The sequence below is a fragment of the Xenopus tropicalis genome, chromosome 3, assembly GCF_000004195.4.
Source record: "Xenopus tropicalis strain Nigerian chromosome 3, UCB_Xtro_10.0, whole genome shotgun sequence".
In the NCBI taxonomy this organism is placed as follows: Eukaryota; Metazoa; Chordata; class Amphibia; order Anura; family Pipidae; genus Xenopus; species Xenopus tropicalis.
In genome coordinates, this window is record NC_030679.2 from 48547391 (window position 1) to 48568188 (window position 20798).

The 20798-nt window shown below is 38.5% G+C and overlaps 1 protein-coding gene across 1 annotated transcript in view; it reads right to left on the bottom strand.

Moving 5' to 3' along the window:
* LOC101734576 overlaps positions 1-20798 on the bottom strand; it is a 39429-nt gene that overhangs the window by 12911 nt on the left and 5720 nt on the right. The window contains exons 2-13 of the mRNA XM_012959852.2: positions 18847-18917; positions 17936-18033; positions 15595-15669; positions 10928-10994; positions 10025-10167; positions 8769-8903; positions 7971-8041; positions 7226-7299; positions 5276-5341; positions 3580-3662; positions 3041-3154; positions 1768-1890 (exon numbers count right to left, since the gene is read on the bottom strand). Coding sequence (XP_012815306.2) covers positions 1768-1890; positions 3041-3154; positions 3580-3662; positions 5276-5341; positions 7226-7299; positions 7971-8041; positions 8769-8903; positions 10025-10167; positions 10928-10994; positions 15595-15669; positions 17936-18033; positions 18847-18917 — 1120 coding nt within the window. The remainder of the gene's footprint in view (positions 1-1767; positions 1891-3040; positions 3155-3579; positions 3663-5275; positions 5342-7225; positions 7300-7970; positions 8042-8768; positions 8904-10024; positions 10168-10927; positions 10995-15594; positions 15670-17935; positions 18034-18846; positions 18918-20798) is intronic.

The following is a 20798-nucleotide window of genomic DNA, read 5'->3' on the forward strand; positions in this document are numbered from 1 at the left end:
AGTTGGCATATTTTGTTATGTGGTTTTTTCATATATATATGTTTAATAAAAGCTGTGGCCGCTAATTTATCCACACAAATGTTGTTGTGTCGTTATTATGAATGTTTGAGCGGCCACAGTGGCACTCCCAGCTCATCTGGCCTTTTGGCAGCCATGTAAATTGCCAGTGGTATGGCATACGCGCTACTTCAGTTTTCCGAAGTTTCCTTGCGAGGCAACTTCTGCGACCAAAGGGATGCGTATACCATCCCCCCAGCAACTGACATTCTTGCCAGTGGGATGGCATGTTGGGGAGATTAGTCGCCCGCAATAGTTTAGATTTATTGTGGGCAACTAATCTCCCTGTGTGCCACTGCCTCCTCCTCTCCTGTAACCATCTCTCCTTTGTGTGCAGCTCTGATAACAATAGTTAAAGGGCACATATGCCTTCCACAGTAGTGTTGCTCAACCCAAATGCTTCTGGACTCCAACTTTCAGCATTCCCCAGCATGTTATAAAAGTATTTAGCATGATAAAACAAGAAACCATAGAGTACCATTTACTCAGGCCCTGTTGATACAAGACTATCTTCCAATGAGAATCCTACCTGGTCTGATATGTACACTTGACTTTGTATTCTTTTTTTCACATGATCTTAGCCAAAGGCAATGAATCATTTCTTATAAGCCCTGAACAACTAAACAGCATTATAGCTGCCTTTCTAGTGTTTGATTACTGCGTGATATTAGCTACCGAGCAATTGCCATATATTAGATAACAATTAGATAATTGCTGAGTAATTCTCACTGGAGAATTCTTGTGCATCTGCTATTGATCTCAGCATGCTTTCTTTGGTTAGCATATACCTTATATAGAAGGAAAAAAATGTATCCACTTACAACATAGTATTGCAATGAATGTACAGTGGATATAAAAAGTCTACACACCCTATCACTCTGCTTCTTTATTTCTGTGCAATAGCATCACCTCAGGGAGGATGCAAGGGTTTTGAATACCAGAGCTTTCTTTTGCTCCTCTGCACTTCTGTATGCAAATAAAATGGAGAGAATAAAAAGTGCAACCAAAAAGGGCATATAGAAGATAAAAGGGAAGAAAAAATTGCTGGGAGAGGTGTAGAGAAGAGAGGCAGATGGATAAAAAAAGATGGAGGCATCAAAGAAGGTTATAGAGAAGAGAGATAAAGTAAATAGGGGCAACAAATCTATTTTGCCACCCTGTGCACATAGCATCCATCCTCCTCTTTCAAGCACTGATTAAAAATTAAATTTACTGATGTATATTTTCACTTGCACCTTATGATTTAGCAAACAGGTCCCAGTGCCTGTAAGGACATAAAGGAGAATTAAACCCCAGCCCCCTTCAACTGGCTACCCTCCGTGCTACCTGCACAGTATCTTCCATTCAAAAGTGTTCCTACACTGCTATAATCATGCAGAGGTGTGCAGTGGAGTTTACATGTGCCATTTTCTCTCTGTTCAGATTCCTCATTTGCACTGCTTACATGGAGCCTGCAGGAACAGGGGCAGTTAAAGCTGCTCCCAAACCTAGCTTAAACTGCTCATACTCCTGCAGGTTTGTGTTCCACACTGTCAGAAGATAGCACATGTGAAACTCTGCTGTTCACCTTTACATATTTATAACACTTTTAAATGGAATATACTGCTTGGACAAATAACAGGTAGGGGGTGAAGTTAAGGAGGGCTAAGGTTTAGATGGGTTAGTTCTCCTTTAAAGAAGATGATTCTGCTACAAATATAGTCTGCTTACCGAAACTGCATAAGCAATCGAACAAAAGGCCCCTGACATAGCAGGAAAAGCCGCCACTCTGCTTGCACAGCTGTTAAGAACTCTCTGTGGCTTTCCTCATGTCCATCAGTGTCATCATTTATTCTGGAGAAATAGAAATAAAAGGTTTACATGCTTAATTATTTACATACTGGGAAAATGACAGCTCCTTTTGCATTTCATTTTACATACACGTGCTCTTTTCAAACTAAAACATAATTATCATAAAACAAAGTGGATTCTTAAGGCTCATGCAGCAGTGATGAAGCACTCAAGGACCGGGCACCAGTGCCTTTTCAGTCAGTAGGATTATGGGTTGCTCACCATGACAATGGTTAAATGCTATATGATTAGTTTATTGATTCCCACCCTGTACAGTGTGTATGTTGGGAGAAGAGAAGACACTGGAATGGGAAATGCTTATGACTCTACATTCACAAATGGATAATATCCAGACAGAAGAACATCCAAAACCCACTTAGCGCAATATTGTGTAATTAAATGACACGAATTGGGACCCACACTAATTATGGGTAGCAATTAAATTATAGAGAGAACCACAGGCAAGTGTAGGGTGTAAAAGGTTTAGTTGTGCTGGTCTTATCTTTGCTGGCTAAAAGGTGGCCACACACGTGGCGATTTGCGATCTTTCATGCGACCATCGGTCACACAAAGGTCGTACAATCAGCCACAAACCGTTCAGGGCTGAAACGGCAGGTTTCGAGGTTTTGTACGATATTATCGGTGCGTGCATGGGCAGCTTAAGTCAACCTACACATTATAAATGCATTTATATGTTCTGCAGCTCCACAGTGCACAGATTCTATGTAAAGCAGAGGGACTTCAAGCAGGTTTGGATTGATCCTGCCCTGAGCCGATCCCCACTGCTATTCCCCCTGCCCCCAGATCCCCCTCTCCCAACGTGCCTAAGGTAAGAATAGAGTATGCATGCTCAGGGAGGAGGTTAAGGAGGCGGCAGGGGCCCCCAGGGAGGTGTGGGAGCCATGGAGAGGGTCCCCTGGGGGCATGTGGGGTCCCTGGGACAGCAGCCCTAGTGGGCCCTGCACCTCCCAGTCTAACCCTGACTTCAAATCCCAGAATTCATTGCTTCACAATGGAACAATGTAAAGTTTAAGTTCAGATACAGGTTGTGAATCTTTTCCTACATAAACCCTTATACTAGACAATACTGACTAAACCCTATGTATAACAACCATTACTTCCCTCATACATTAGAGTATAAAAAGTTACCTACCTTTGCTTTTTGTCTTTAAACATTTGTTTCATGAAGCTGAGACTCGATCTGCTCTTTAGCTTCTCAGCAAATGCCAGAAAATCCACCATCCCGTCCTTTCTTCTTAAATTAAACCTAAAAGCACAGTGTTTAATGCTTGCATGTGATGTATTTCTGATCCCAAATAGGTAATCAAAAAGCTAAATCTAATAAAAATAAAGCATATTCAAATAAGCATATTCAATATTTGTCATTACTATAACAATAACAAATCACACAATAATATTTGTAATTATTATTAATAATACTGTGACACACGATTTCCCAACCCCCAGAACAAATGCCAAGATTGCGGTGTGAGCTCACTTTTCTGCCTATAACAGCTGCTTTTTACTGGATGAGCCCCCCGCTACTCGTATGCCGACTTAATGTGAGAGAACCAAGGCAAGAGGTTTTGGGTTGCCTAATCTTTACAAATACATTAATATGCCATTATTTTAAGGTAGTATATAATGATTTTAAGAAATATTTAATTCAAGAGGAATTTGAATGTGATTTACCTGGCCAGAAGATGCTCCGTATCCACTGGCTTCATGGGAATGTTAACATTTGACAGAAATCGCCGAAAGTCACATCTACTGACCTGAAACAAGACACTTCACAACTGTATTGTACTGTTTATTAAAACCTTATATAACACTTTCGTCCAATCCAAATATTGCAGTACTATAGCATACTCCAGCATACTATTGAGGGGTAAAGCATGGTGGGATCTTAAATCAACACTGCACAATAAAATGTTTAACAAGGCCTTTAGGGCCAGAATGCTCTCTTGAGCAGTTTTTGCAACCCTACCTGTCACACTGAGAGATAGACCAGAGTAGTGCCAGAATATACAGTACTTCCTGCATCACGGTGAGGGCAGTGAGGCTGTGGAATGCCCTTCCTAGAGATGTGGTAATGGCAGACTCTGTTAATGCCTTTAAGAGGGGCCTGGATGAGTTTTTGAACAAGCAGAATATCCAAGGCTATTGTGATACTAATATCTACAGTTAGTATTACTGGTTGTATATATAGTTTATGTATGTGAGTGTATAGATTGGTTAGTATAGGTTGTGTGCTGGGTTTACTCGGATGGGTTGAACTTGATGGACAATGGTCTTTTTTCAACCCTATGTAACTATGTAACTATCATTAAATTAAGCTTTTGCTATTCTGTTGATCCCTCACCTGGATTCAGTCTTGTTACAAATAATATAAGAAGTATACAATACTGCTAATATCATAAAACTTTAAAAATAAATGTAAATTACAGATGTATATTTTTCACATTTGTCCAGTCCTCCATCAACATGTCTCTTTCTCTGTAGTGCAACTCTTTCTTATGGCATTTCATGTACTTTTTTTCTACTTGTTGTATTTGTTTCTCCTATGTGCTACTGCCAATGGCCCCTTTCAGTTTTGCCATCTCCTTTCCATCATTGTTAGCTTTTCCATAGTTTTCCATCATGATCACTCTGTTTGTGATGACCAGGACTACAATAGTTCATACCTCCCAACATTTGAAAAATGTAAAGGACAAAAAGAAATGAGAATTTTTTTGACCATGCCCGTTTTGGGACCACACCCCATAAATGCCACTCCCATTTTACAAAATTTGGCAGGTTATTTCAAGTTTGATTTTGGGGTCTTGTTTTATGTGTTATTACAGTTTTGCTAAAAAAGGTGAACTTGCCCTTTAAACTGCAAGTCTCAGTTCCCCCAAGAGACCTGCTTATTTACTTACATTTGTATCTAAGTGCAGGTGTTGCTTTCTAACTTTTCTGGGCTCTCTGCCAAAAGGTACCTTTTTAATTAAGTTTGGGAAACATTATATCTTTTTTAGCATTCAGTGCAGGAGATCAAAGACAAATGAGGGAATATTTAGTAAGAATCCGGGACTGCGGGCTGAGCTGTTAAAATTGGGACTGTCCTGAGAAAACTTGGACAGTTGGGAGGTATGCTGTAGTTGGCGGAGCAGAATATTAATATGAGCATCTGCAGTGTTTTAGCAGAAGGAACCCCACACAAACAGAACTGGACTTGTGCTTGGAATTGAACTGAATACCTCAGAAGTGTAAGGGAAACAGTTATAATCCATGCGCCAATATGAAATCACACATAAATATATAGAGCCAGTAATGTAAGACTGTGCTTAAGCATGGAAAAGGACTCAAAATAAAGTAGAAGTAAATTACAGCAAGTTTGAACACTTACCAGACCAGTTTGTGATGAGTCCAGTCTACTGAATTGCTGTAGCATTGACATACATGGTTCATTTAACTGCAGCAAAATAACCCAGATAGTGATACAAATTAATTGAAATATTATAATGCCTTTTCTTAAAAACCTATACTATTATGTTTATCTGGTTGTAAAATGCCTATCATCTATATATCTATCATCCCAGACCTATGGATACAGTGCTCCAGTGATCCCGAGTAGTGCTCTGCTCAGACTGCTCCTGCTCAGCATTGCGTCAATTTTTGTGTAAATATTCTATAACCTATAAGATAATAATAGGGTTCATATACTAGGCAAACTTGCAAACTGTCATTGTTTTATTGCAGCTGGCTTAACAGAGCTAATCACTAACTGGTTGCCCCATGGGTTAATGTCCATGTGCAGATTTTCCCAGTGTTAATAAACTGAGAAGGAGTTGCCCATATGTGCCAGATGTTGATCATGCAGGTTCTTTGCCCCAGTGGCCTTCATTGTGATCCAATTGTTTGGCCCTCAGGCCAAGCAAGTGAATCACATCTGATATTGCCCTCCTTAAGGTGGTTATATCAGTAAAAGATAAAGTGCACCTCTTGGGACTTATACTTGAGATATATATATATGAGTAATGAATATCCTGTAAATTATATACTTACCGTATATCCTTAAAAACAGCTTAGTAATGCCATCAGTTATAATCGGTGCTTACTGATGTCCTTTCTGTCACATGACTCACTGAAACTTGTGAAATATAATAAATAATGTACCCCCATTTTGTAAATTATGACAATATTAACATTTTGTTTGCTTGTAATAGTAGCTCCTGTCAGTGCTAACAGGTTCCTATCATAGCCTGTTAGTGTTTCTTTAGGCACAGACATCACAAGCTATGGACATACACTGTTCTGACAGCGCTCATTGCAGTGCCTGTCACATTTAATATGTTATATTTTACAACAGCAGGTACATTATTCTCACACACACACACAGATGGGACCATAATCCGAAAACCCGTTATCCAGAAAGCTCCAAATTACGTAAAGGTAGACTCCATTATAATCAAATAATTCAAAATTAGTTTCTTTCTCTCTCTAACAATAAAACAGTACTTTGTACTTAATCCCAGCTAAGATATAATTAATCCTTATTGGAGACTAAACACTTATATTGCGTTTATTTAATATTTAAATTATTTTTTAGTAGACTTAAGGCGTGGTGAGCCAAATTACAGAAAGACCCCTTATCTGGAAACCCCAGGTCCCGAGCACTCTGCATAAGAGGTCCCATACCTGTATAGCAGTATTTTATCCTGCCTATCCCTTTTGCTGCATAAATATAGGTTTCAGTTAATAAACTAATGATACAGGTATGGGACCTGTTAACCAGAATGCTCGGGACCTGGGGTTTTCTGGATAAGAGATATTTCCATAATTTGGATCTCCATACCATAAGTCTTCTAAAAAATAATTTAAACATTAAATAAACCCAATAGGATTGTTTTGCCTCCAATAAGGATTAATTATATCTTAGTTGGGATCAAGTACAAGGTACTGTTTTATTATTACAGAGAAAAAGGAAATAATTCTTAAAAATGCGAATTATGTAGTCAATGGTAGATGACCTTTCCATAATTCAGAGCTTTATGGATAATGGGTTTCCAGGTGATGGATCCCATACCTGTAATTTTATAATGTAGGATTTATATTTCAGAGTAGATGCCACATAAATAATCTTATTTGACCTAAGTTAATTTGTTTAAATGTTGTGCTATAAAGTGCCAATGTATTATATATGTATGACAGAAAGATTCTGTGCCTTGGGCATCTTAAAGTATTTTTCTTTTTTTTTTACACTTCAGCTACCTTCTGTAATGCAAATGTGTCATTGGTATAATCAATATAATCAATGGTATTGGTATATTCAATAGGCGTAACCATTTGTTTTCACCTTTTCTTTTACTCTTGAAATGATTTTCTCAATACTTATCCTTGTCTCATGCAGAGTGGTGTTATTAGAAATGACTGCAAGAGAAATTATTGTTAGATGGGCAATGCATGCTTAAGGTTAATGCTTTAGCCTTTATGGTAATGTAAAATCATTAAGACGAACTTTGCAATACAAACCACAAACATAAAATGTACCGTACATGTAGTAAACACAGTTATCTTCCCAAGGGGAATCATTTTAGAATAATGTATTACTTCTGGCAGGCAATTTGCTACCAGAAAGCAATATAAGAATAAGGATGGAACTGTGGGGTGTTTAGCTTGAAATAGGGTACAATATATCTGGCTGTGTGCCAGACTAGTATTTCTGTTTATACTTTCTCTTATGCAGACCCTTGTTTAAGGTATTATTACATATAACAGGATTATTTAATAGCAGCCTGTAATCCCAAAGTAAAAGGCAAAATAGTGTGTATTTTAGTACCTGCCACCTAACAATTCAAGAGATGACAATTGTAATATTGTCCCCACAACACCATGTAGCATGGAGACAACAGGCAGAGTCTAGTTAACAACCAGCTCCCACTTGGTGCAGGCATCCATCAAAATCCTAAAACTCAAGGTTCTGCTTGGAAAGCTACTACTGAGGTGGAATGACTATACTATATTATTTTCTTTGGGGCCTTTTGATTTTCTGCATAGTAAGACAAAGTCCTACACAAAGCGGGACATACAGCATACTGTACCTGGAAAGGTTAATCCTAGCTTACGAAAGAGAACAGCAGTTGGCACAACTGCGCTTGTTGTGTTCCAAAACCTATAAATAAAATACCCAAATGAGAATATATGCAGCGTTAGCAATGTCTTATTCTAGTTTTCGCCATTATAAATCATTAACAAAAAGGCTGCATATTCCCTATTTCTCTTTTTTATCTGTTTGTTTAGCTAAAATCCCACTCTGTGTTCTTCAGTAGCAGTGCCAACTTATCCAAAAGTGTGAGCTTTCTTGCACATCTTTTGACCTATGGGTTTTACAGAACAATCACTTATTTTTAACAGATTTAGACTGAGTTAATATAGATTATAATCCAATTTTTTATGCAATGGTTTTTAACATTTAATAATATGAACCAATCGAACAGTTAATATCAAACAATCATCAATTAGTTGGCACACAAGGACTCTTAGTTCTGCTGGGGCAGGGTGAAAAGTGGAAAAAAACAGATCCAGAGAGCCATGCTTTCTACACTTTAAACCCTGTCTACCAGTTAACAGAAGGACCTGTGCTTCCCTGATGAATATAGGGCTGGGTTCAGCAACACTGTATTCCTGAGGGGTAAATGGGGTGAAAACCAAGAAGAGTCCCTTCACGTGGAAGGATTTTCTCAGTTCCAAAGCAGTCTGTGCTCTTTACAAAGAAAGCCCAGGCCAATATAGTGATTGGCGAAGCTAAACCACCCTGTGGAATAAAGTAACCAATGTCTACAATTGCTAAACAGTATTATTGCTAAACAGGAACCCAGGTTTAAGCCATCAGGCATTACCTTGTCCACATGTCCTCAATTTCATTATCAGAGTATAGCAAACTCACAGCCTTTAGAGCACTTTTAAATTCTTGAAAGGTAACCAATCCCGAAGAATGAAGGCAAGATGGTGGCAAATATTTGTGGAAAGAGTCACTAAAAGCAGAAATGCAATAATTACAAACTTAAAGGTTCTGCAAGGCTTAAGTTGTTTGCTTAAATAATACAGCTTGAAGTGGTAGGACTGGTAGCAATGGTTGTCTAGCAAATTTCTTAAGCACTGTATGAGCAGTAGGTGCCTTGTGTGTACTCTAATATTATGTTAAGAAGTATATAAGTAACTTGTGCTGGATTGTGTCACACAGAGCACCCTACACCTTTGTATGTGCTGGAGCTCCCTTAGCTTGAATGTTCCAAATGACATGCAATCTATTATAGCAGCACACATGCCACCACTCCTGACTGTGAGGCGGCTAACACAGAAATCAGATTTGGCGCAAGGAGTTTTGCACTGTTCCCCAATTGTTGTAATGAGCCTATGGGGTTCTGGGGAGGGAAATCCCACCAACACCACATACACATTCCAACAAATGTGAGAACTCAAGTTGGAGAGTTAAGGTGGCCATACACGTGGCGATCTGACGATGTTTCGTACGACCATCGGTCGCACGAAACATCGTAAGATCCGCCACACACCATTCAGGGCTGAATCGGCAGGTAAGGAGGTAGAAACAATAGGATTTCTACCTCCTTCTGCCGTTTCAGATCTGAAGGGAGAATTTTGGTCAGGCGCCTTCTATGGCGCCCGATCAAAATTTTCCAACTGGTCCGATCGGCGAGTCGACCAATATCAGCAGGTTTCGTACGATAATATCGGTGCGTGTATGGCCACCTTTAGGGATCTTGGACTGTAGTTCAGGTGCCACAATAACACATTTGTGGGTCAATCAGCACTAAATAAAAATGCAAAAATGCAATTTCTCTCTACGCTTTCTGCCAAATTAAAAAGAAAATTCACATTATGTCCAAATTAAAGCTTCTATTTTGGTGTTCTTAAATTTAAAGTTGAAATTGCTACTACGTAGTTAGAAACACTGACCCCAGTAAGTAAGAACAGGCTTGAATGAACAGAAGAGAATACTAGAAGAGAAAGAAAAGTAATAAAACAAATAACAATAATGTATTAATTTCCTAATTATTCTTCTTTATTTTTTTCTGGGATCATTCGTAAGGAGCCAGTGGCACATCCATTAATAAAAAATATGTGTGAGCCTTACCATTTCTTTAGTCTTTCTGCTAATAAATCCCAGAGCCTCTGATTGATTGTTGTGGCCTCACTGACAGGTGTATTGTTCTGTTTTCTTATATTGCTTTGGAAATATTTAGCCATGTTTGGCTTAATCCACCCACTCTTATTCACCTTCAGTACAACACAATACAAAATAAAAGTCAATATCATTTCCTGTGAAGCAGAACCAGTTCATTTCACAGCATTCATTAAATAGAATACAAGTATAGAGCAGTCTATTGATTCTGGTTTTTTTTATAATCAAAACAAGTAGGAAATTTAGTTAGTACTGTAAAAAGGTGCTCATACAGGGATTACAATATAGGTTAGGCAAAGCAAAAGGCCATTACTGTATGTGGAATTAATATGCTTAATATTCTGCAAAAATACTATGAATATATTTATACTGGCCAGAGTTATATATACTAAACTTAAACTGCCCAAACACATCCAGACAAGCTAATCTGGGTCCAATTTGGCCACTCACATGGTGGGCCATTTTGATCTGATCAGATCTTCCAGTGAGGCCTACAGATACCAACCAAGCAGACCTGGGTCTGATTTTGTCACCCACAAACTGGGCCAAATCGAGCTGATCAGATCTTCCAATGGGGCCTACACAATTTTTTTTAAAATTGTGTGCTCAGGTCATAATAAAGCTTTTGTTATAAAGGGTTTCCAGATAAAATGATCCCAGAAGATTTGTGTAAAAAAATCTTATTTACAACAAGGAGCATAAACACAAGACCAGAAACTGTCATCAAACTACTACTACTGCAATTGCACAACTAGCAAAAAACTGTGGTATTTTTAATTATACTATATAACTGTACAAAAAGACACATAAATCACACACAATGGCTTGAATAATGTGTATTCACAGTTTTCTTACCTTACTCTTTTGAAAACAGTTTTTGAAATCATTAAAGGATATGCTGGTGTGTCCAGTTAAATTTAATCTGAAATAAATTAAAATAAATAAAGGGTATTAAACTGGCACTATATGTTGAAAAGATAGAGGGTTTATATCACTTGTTATATCACAAATTTGCCTAGTAACCGATGGCAACCAGTCAAATGTTTGCTTTCATTGTTCTACTTGCAACAGGACAAAAAAAAGCTAATCAATGATTTGTTGCTATTGGTTTATTCCAATGATCATATTTGCCTGTTGAAATGTATTTTTACTGATGTAGCATCCAGGAAATCTTAAAGATGTGAAGGTATCAACCAGTTGGTCACACCTGGCTTAGGTCTTGCTGTTGCATGGTAAAGACATGCAACTCTAGAAAAAGTGCCAGCAATGCTTAGTTTCTCCCATGTAACCATACACACATAAAGATTAGACTTATTGATAAAAGTACAAACATGATATGTCAAACTATCACTTTCCAGATATATTTTAGATGTTCTTCTTAGTTCTATATAATACAGTTTTGTAATATACAGTATATGTGTCAGTGATATGTGGAGAGTTTTAGCTCAAAAACATAAGGAGGGCCACAGATTGACCATCCCTTTTTAAGGAGTATCATAGCATTAGGTAACAGGGTGTCAAGCACCATTCCAGAACCCTATCCTTACTGTATATCTTGTAAAATCTGGATACAGAAAAGCTGCATAGCTGAGACTTTCCATTAAATAATTAAATCCGCAGTACTCAAATTAAGCAAAACCAAAGATATTTATGAACTGTAATTATGTTCCTAATTTGTATATTATGAATAAGCACAACCACATCCCATCTCCAAGGCAAAATAAACAGCAGATGGTGAGAGAACATGTTAAAAGTTTAAAAGGCAAACTGCCCTATGCACAGTTGCTGGGTAGATCTGCTTTATATATAGATTTTCTGTTCCATCTAGGAAATTCTAGGAAATACTAAGAAAGTTGTTAGTTCAGTGTTTTATATTAGCAGGCAGATCCAATGAGTATAACCACGGCAAACATTACTTTCACAAGAATCAAGGGACGTTTTTTTTTTGGCCATTTGATATAAGGATAATTAAAGCTGTAATATCAGGAGAGATCAATAATGAAGTTAGCCAAAGTGGGTCACACATGGGTGTGTTAAAAAAATATTTTTGAATTGAAGGCTAAAAATCGTGTTTTTATTTTATTATATAGAGGCCTTTTTCATTCCTCTACGTCAGTGATCCCCAACCAGTGGCTTATTAACAACATGTTGCTCACCACCCCGATGATGTTGCTCCCAGTGGCCTCAAAATAGGCGCCCATTTTTACATTTCTGGCTTGAAGACAAGTTTTAGAAGCACAGAGACATCAAGCAGTGCCTTCTGCAGGCTAGCAATCCACATTGGGGTACCAAACAGCCAATCACAATCCTTATTTGGCATCCCCAACAAGCTTTATTAATGCTTAAGTGGCTCACCAACACTTTTTACATCTGTGTGTGGCTCACAAGTAAAAAAATGTTGGGGATCTCTGCTCTACACCATAGTAGGGGTTTACTATTAGAACAACCGAGTCTGCTATAGGGCCCAGGCATGTAAAGGGTGTTGACTTAAATACATTCTTAATTTATGTTTTAGTAACTGGTTTTTCAGCGAGTTTGGGTGGACCCTAAAATATTCTGATGACTGTGAGCAGCAGTGAATAAAATAAGGACTTAAACATTATTCCTTGAGCAACCCAAGAAAAAAATGTTTCTAATGTTTTGCAGACGATTTGTAGAAAAATATAGTACAATAAACTTTATGATGATCTAGAAAAACGAGTGGGGGCACAGCCATCCTTTTTCTTCCAGTATAATGCAAGGGAAGGTTTGAAGGCAGATGTTAATCAAAGTCACTCATTTCAAGGCCTTTTCTAGCACCCTGTGGATTCTGGCAAATGCCAGAGGGGCTGCTGTAAGATGCCATAGCCAGTTACTATTTATTGGGCTGGTGGGGGGCTGTTTGGGCCTCTGTGTGCTTGAAATGGCAGGGCCTATTTTAAATCCCAGTCCAGACCTGCTCATTTGTTATGGATTTGTATTATTGAACTGAAGCTGGCAGGTTGGGAACATTGCAAAATTACATTTTTGGCACACAATAATGTTTTCAACTTATTTTATTATTTATCAGACAAGCTTCTAGATGTTTTAAAAATCACCAAAAAATCCCAGAACCAATTGCACAGCATACAGCAAGATTAACAAAAGCCTGCTATGACTAAAACTCAATTTATGCTTATTGCTACTGCATTTTCTCTCACTGCAGTAATCCCCTTATTTTTTCAGATACCCCCTGTGTGCTGAGTCATGTTCCATTCCCAGTATCAGAATGAAGGGCTCCCAAGACCCTGCCAGGTGGTCCTTTGGTTATCCAATGCAGTTAAATAAGGAATTATATTTGAAACAGCAATGTAAAAGACTCTGTAAGAAAGTCTTTCTTTTTAGAAAAAGATCATTTTGGCGGATTTCATTTATATGCTCAGCTCCCCGCATCAGATTTTTCATTTATAAGCACCATTGCTTGTAAATGTCATTTTCTATCAGTCACGTTAAAAGCCAGCAAATCTCTGTTTTCTGCTGATTTTAATTGCCTTATTACCAAGAGGGTTACTTAAAGGCTGTTTTTTTATATCAAATGACTGCAGGCAATATGTATGGGTTGCACAAGCTTTTATCAGAATTTTTCCACTTGGTGCCATATACATATTCATGAATCATCAAGTCAGCCCTTATTACAATATTCTGAGAACACAAATTTCCTTATTTTATAAGGCAGCTGCAAAGGAGTTTACGTTCAGTGCAGTCAGTGCAGGATTTACCCAGGAGTATATGGGGCTGCTGTTGTGGTTCTTGACACAAAACAGCTGCATAAATATGACATAGATACTGTACAAATGTGTAGTGTAGTGTGTATTCCTTTAACTTGCCTTAAATCATGGGGATATTTGGAAATGGAGAAAGGGGAGATAATCATGGAACTCACATCAGGCCAGCAAAGGAAAACAGCAGGTCATACACAAAATAGCTCTAACACGAAATGCGTAAGGCTTGTTCCTGATATAAACTGAAGTTTTCCTTTACTGGCCTGATGTGAGTTCCTTGATTGCCTGCTCCTTCTCAATTTCCTTGTGACCTACTTGCTATGATAAAAGTCTGGAGCCCCCCATTCCCAAGTTATACGCAGTGAGCATTAGTTAGATTGTAATATCTGTGGGGCAGGGACCTCCATTCTCTTGTCTCTTGTCACTTAGCTCTGTGGAATCTTTAATACAACTGTACTTTTTATTTACTTGCATTCGTTATTGTACTCTGTTTTTAATTATCTTTTATCGTAATGACCCCCTACTTGCTTATTAGTGTATTGTAGTAATATACGCAGTACAGCACTGCGTATATTACTAGTGTTATATAACTAAAAATATACATACAGTCATAACTAAATCTCTGTAAAAAAAGAAGGGTTTGTTTTTCCTTTAAAATTAAAGGGGACATGCTTTAACAAACTATATTTTCCTAAGTAAAAGTGTTTCTTTGTTTCATAATGAAATTTCATTTAAAGGGTGCTTATATACATTATAAATTCATATCAAATTATACAGAATGGAAAGATTGACAATAAATGTGACCTATTTGCATAAATAATTCAACATGGTCAAAGATCTCTTTACTCCGTACAATTTTTTTTTTTAACTGTGGGACAAAGCAAAGATCAGTGAGCCACCTCATTGTCCTTCCTATCAGATAACAGAAATGGTGTAATGTCACATGTATATGTTGTAATGAGGAAAGACTGAGACCTATAAGGCCCCATGCATACCTTTTTATTAGCTAAGATATGATAATGTACCTTCTACTGTACATACTATACAATAAGAGGTGCACTTCCTTGTTATTCTCTAGCAAGGGCATAGAATACATTTAAATCAACCATTTACTATCTTTTCAGAGCAGTTTCTGTATTCACATTTTCTTCCCTAAATGATCTCTCCTTTTCATAACACCAGAGCAACCTGGTCCAAATCAGTAGTCATGAGGTCTAAATTTTCAAAATGGATATAATTTAGCTAACATAACTATGAATGGCAGGGGCTCTCCTAATCCCCATCCCCTTAGCTTGCTACTAATTAGACCAGAGGTTACATTACCATACCATATTAGGTTGTTTTCTCATGTGTTTTTTCACAGAATGCCAGCTTTCATTTCCCAGGACTCCTGCACAATTTTGCTCACTGAGAAAAATTAAATTCTGTTGCAAAACATTAAGCCCATGACAACAGAGGCATTTACACAGGAGTGAGACAGGCATTTATTTTGCAAGCTAATCAATTGCAATATTTTATATAATGAGAATGTTTTGCACTTTGCACAGTGTGTGAAGCATTGGCAATTACCCCATATGCCCTGTTTGTCATGGGAAGTACTACTGTATAACATTACAGAAAAATATACAATACTACTAAGCACCATTATCTTGTATTTGGCCAGTAGTTTAGCCAGAAACAATATGTCAGTTAAACCGAAATGAAACATTGCCTTTTTAACAATTTGTACATTTCTAAGTTACTTGCAAGAACTGCAGATTGATCAGTTTGAAAGCTTGTTACCTGCTTAACAGATGACTGATTTGCTGTGTAGTTAGATGCCCGCATATGCTCCAAAGGACTCGTGTCAATGCTTCCCTGTAAATTTGATATATGTGCATTAAAATAGTTTAAGTTCTATTTCTGATCAACAAGAAAACAAGATGATTAGAAAAGATTTAAGGGTGCACTTTGCAATAATAAGTACCCTATATATCTCTCTGCTTAACTAAACAGTTAAGTTGAAATGTAGAAAGTAATATTATGAGACAGATTTGCAATTGGTCTTGATTTTGTAATTTTTGTTTCTTAGTTATTTCACTTCTTGTTTCAGCAGCTATCTGGTTGCTAGGGTCCAAATTACATTAGTGTGTAGTAAAGAGTGTGGTAAATGAATAGGAGAGGGCCTGAATAGAAAAACAAGTTATAAATAGTAACAATAACAATAAAACTGTAGCCACACAATAGTTTTTTGGCTGCTGGGGTCAGTGACCCCCATTTGAAAGCTGTAAAGAATTAGAAGAAAAAGATTAAAAACTATAAGAAATAAATAATGAAGACTAAATGAAAGTTGCTTTGAATAGGCAATTCTATAACATACTAACAGTTATCTTAAAGTTGAACCACCTCTTTAAAGGGGTGGTTCACCTTTAAAATAACTTTTAGTATGTTATAGGATGTCCTATTCCTAAAAACTTTGTTTTTGTTAACTGTAACTGACCCCAGCAAATAAAAAATGTATTGAGCTGTGAGCATACAATTCTATTATTATTGATCCTTTTCATTAATTATCTTTCTATTCAGTCACCCTTCCTATTCATCTTCCAGTCCACTGCCTGGTTGCTAAGGTAAACAAGACCCTAGCAACCAGATAGCTGCTGAAATTCTAAGCATGAGAGCTGCTGCAAAAAAAGCTAAATAACTGAAAACCCACAAAGGACCTGATATCCTAAGGGTGCTACTTTTTTTCTAATCTCTAATAATAATAATATTTGTGTGCTCCGCCAGTCAGCCCAATTTCCAGTACTCCATAGTTGCTGCAGAACGACTGGGAATTCAGGTAGCCGTAGCCTGGAAAATAGAGTTTTTTAGGGGAAAGTGAAATTTTCAGCATAAATGGTTCTTTAAGCTCTAACTTTAGGCTCTTTGAATCACCTTTAAATACCCAAAGACCTAACATATTTCAGTGCATGTTCCAACATCCTAGTCCTACTCCTATTTTAAAAGTGTATACTTTAACTCCCTTTATAAACAGGAATTCCCATTTTAGCACACCCCTGGCTATTCCAGTAGAAAACGATATACACAGAAATCTGTTTCCTAGATGACCCCCTGCTGTGGGTGAGAGGAACAGTTAACATACCTGCACTAATCTGGGAGCCAGTGTTTGTTTAACAAGTTGTTAAAGGGGTGGTCCACCATCAGATTATTTTTTAGTATGTTATAGAGTGGTCAATTCTTAGCAACTTTTCAAGTGGTCCTTATTTTTATTTAGCATTTTTTATAGTTTTTTTTGCCTTCCTCTTAAAATGCAGCCATAGCTGCAAAAAGCTACAATTTTATTGTTATTTTTAGTTTTATCAATTCTCTTTGTATTTAAGCCCTCCTCTATTCATATCCCTTTCTCTCTTTCACACGTGTTTCTTTCTAAAAGTGAAGAAACACAATGCGATTAGTAGCCGCGCGATTAGTCACAGTGACTTATACGTTGACCTATGGCAGGAAAGTCGCTTTGATTAATTACTGTGACCGACTTATTTAAAAGTTGCAGCGACTAATCGACCCATGTGTCTTCGCCCTAAAGGCAAGAAGTTTTTTTAGGTTAAGATGCCTATACTGCACCCATAAATGAGTCCAGAATCAGCATGCCCTTTCTTCTTAAGGTGGCCACACACGTGGCGATTTTCATCTTTCGTGCGACCATCGGTCCAATCTGCCACTAATGTTCAGGGCTGAAACAGCAGATATGGAGGTAGAAACAATAGGATTTCCACCTCCTTCTGCCGATTCAGCCCTGAAGGCAGATTTTGCTCAGGCACCTTCTGTGGCGCCTGATCAAAATCTTTTAACCCGCCTGATCGACCAATATCAGCAGCTTCCTGCGATATCGGTCGCCTCGCTGACTGGCCATACGCGCACCGAATATCGCACGAAACAAGTTTTCATATGATATTATCGGTGCGTGTATGGCCAGCTTTAGGCTTCATTTTCACATAAAACAGGCTGCTTTTCTTTCCATCTTGTTTTTACTTTCACTATTGGTATATTTTAAAAAAAACGAAGGCAGGGCATTTGAAAATGTAGAAACTTCAGACTGCTTGATTCACCATTTACGAAGTTTACATGTGTGTAATATAAGCCTTACCTGGATACGATTCCTTTGCTTTTAGGGTCATTATTACGAAACATTTGCTCTACATAATGGTGCGAGTTGTTCAGTTTTTCCTCAATAATGGCAAGTATCTAAAGGAAGCAAAAGATGTGCTAAATTGCCAATAATCTGTGGGTGTTGCTACTGTAAGTCACCATTACATATTACTAACTGTAACTCAGTAGCAGGTTTGCTTGTGGTTTATCTCTTTGGAAGACATGAATATGATGCTGGTGCATTGGCAATAGACAGGACGGGGACCTAAACAACAAACTTGCCTAGGGTCCATTTATTCTTAAATTGTTTACATACAACTTTGCAGCTGCAGGTGGCAACAACGCTAAAGCTGTATTGCAGTGCTTTATTTATCCTATATTTTTAATATACACTACATCTATACATAAATTAAAGGTACACTGAGGTTGATTTACTAACACTGAGCAAAATTTCTTCAGTGCAAAACCTATAGCACCAATCAGCAATTAGCTTTGATTAATCTGGTGCAGGCAGAATACTAAAAAAAATATTGGTTGCTATGGATTACTGCACTGCCACAATTTTGCCCAACGTTAAAAAATAAACAGTATTGTGCTGCACACTGCTTATAATAAAGTAGATTTGTGCGGGATCCCATTAATGCTTACCTTGGGAAGGAGCTAAGAAACTTTGCAATAAGCATAACCTAACAGGTCTGCCTAAACCAAGCCCTGGAACCTTGCCCTACATAGCAGAATTTGAGAAGCACTGTATAAAAAGTCACCAATATAAAGAGCAGGGTGATTTAGGCTTAATAATGTGACAGATATCTGAATTAATTTCAGCTACATTATAATGCATTGCTTTCGTTTCTTCAGTACAGAGTTCTAGAGAATATATTTTGCAGCATCAATAAAGTTAAATCTAACCTCATTAGTGTCCAACACAGAATGACGTCCACCTGCTGTGTGTGCCCTTATCACTTCTTTATTTTTGTGCCCTTTAAGAACAAATAAAGGAATAGGAGAAAGGAACAATATTAAGAATATTTGTCTCTTGTTCAAACAGCACACAAGATCCTGAACAAAATTATTTTATTTTTATATGATTTACAAATCATATCAACAAATAGCATTACAATGCCATGTACCCATACAGAAGCTGGTGTTTACTATGCATATATTCCAGCTATACATCAATTAATCCTCCCACTTGGGCATGTATACTTCTTGCCCCCAGCTTCTCCCCAGTAGCCACTTTTATTGCTAAGCCAGCTATACACAGGCTGATATTGGCTGCCAATTTGACCCTTGACTAGGACAATATGTTCAATGATTTGTAATGTATGGCTGTACCCAGAAATCCAGACCCCCCCCCCCCCACACACACACACAAAGCCACATCCAAGGAAGCTTATAACATTACAACTAGTTGCATTTATCCTGAGTTACCTAGGAGTTTTGCATGTACTGTAACTAGTAGCAGGTATTAACAGCAAACCTTTTATGCATTCTAGGAAATATTAAAAGGCTCATGACAGATTTATGAAAGGCAATGCTAATCGTTTATGCCAGTGCTGTCCAACTTCTGTTGTACCGAGGGCCGGAATTTTTCCGACCTACGTGGTGGAGGGCCGATAATGGAAGCCCGTTTTGACCACTCCCCTTTTTGAAACCGCACCTACTTGAAACCACACCCATGTTATCACATGACCATACCCATATTAATGGTTGTAGTACAGCAAAAACCTGCCATACTCTGCCTGTCCTACCCTGCCTGTGTGTGCCATACTCTGCCTGCCCTACCCTGCCTGTGTGTGCCATACTCTGCCTGCCCTACCCTGCCTGTGTGTGCCATACTCTGCCTGCCCTACCCTGCCTGTGTGTGCCATACTCGCCTTCCCTACCCTGCCTGTGTGTGCCATATTCTGCCTTCCCTACCCTGTCTGTGTGCCATACTTTCACTGTGTGTGCCATTCTTGGCTGGTTTGTGCCATACTTGGCCTGTGTGTGCCATACCCTGCCTGTGTGTGCCATACCCTGCCTGTGTGTGCCATACTCTGCCTTCATTACGCTGCCTGCATGTGCCATACTCTCACTGTGTTTGCCATTCTTGGCTGGTTTGTGCCATACTTGGCCTGTGTGTGCCATACTCTGCCTGCCCTACCCTGCCTGTGTGTGCCATACTCTGCCTTTATTACCCTGCCTGCGTGTGCCATACTCTCACTGTGTTTGCCATTCTTGGCTGGTTTGTGCCATACTTGGCCTGTGTGTGCCATACTCTGCCTGTGTGTGCCATACTCTGCCTTCCCTACCCTGCCTGTGTGTGCCATACTCTGCTTGCCCTATGATGCCTGTGTGTATGGCACACACAGGCAGCCTACAGTGACACAATGCTGGCACTGCTCCTACAGTCTGCAAAATAACTATATATTAAAAAACTTTTTAATTGAAGTACCACCTCAGTATATGTTCTTTTTGCAGTGTGCAGGGATTATTTGTGGGTTTCTACTGCTCCTGAGGTGTGAACAGGGGAACAATGGGGGTGATTACAGCCTGAGCCTGAGGTGTGAACACTGCAGGGGGTGAACAATACAGAAACTAAAAGGTGTGAACAACACAGGGGATTACATATTTAAACAATACAGCCTGATTACAGCCTGAATCTGAGGTGAGAACCATGCAGGGGGGGCAGTTAATCACAGTACTGATACCATTTAAAGCTTACACAAGAGTAAGCCATCAAAGCAGCCAGACAGGTGGGGGGCCACACAGAGGGGGGTCGCGGGCCGCATGCGGCCCGCGGGCCGCCAGTTGGACAGCACTGGTTTATGCTATTAAAATTGGTTATTGAAAATTCCCAAGGATTCAATTGATTGTTT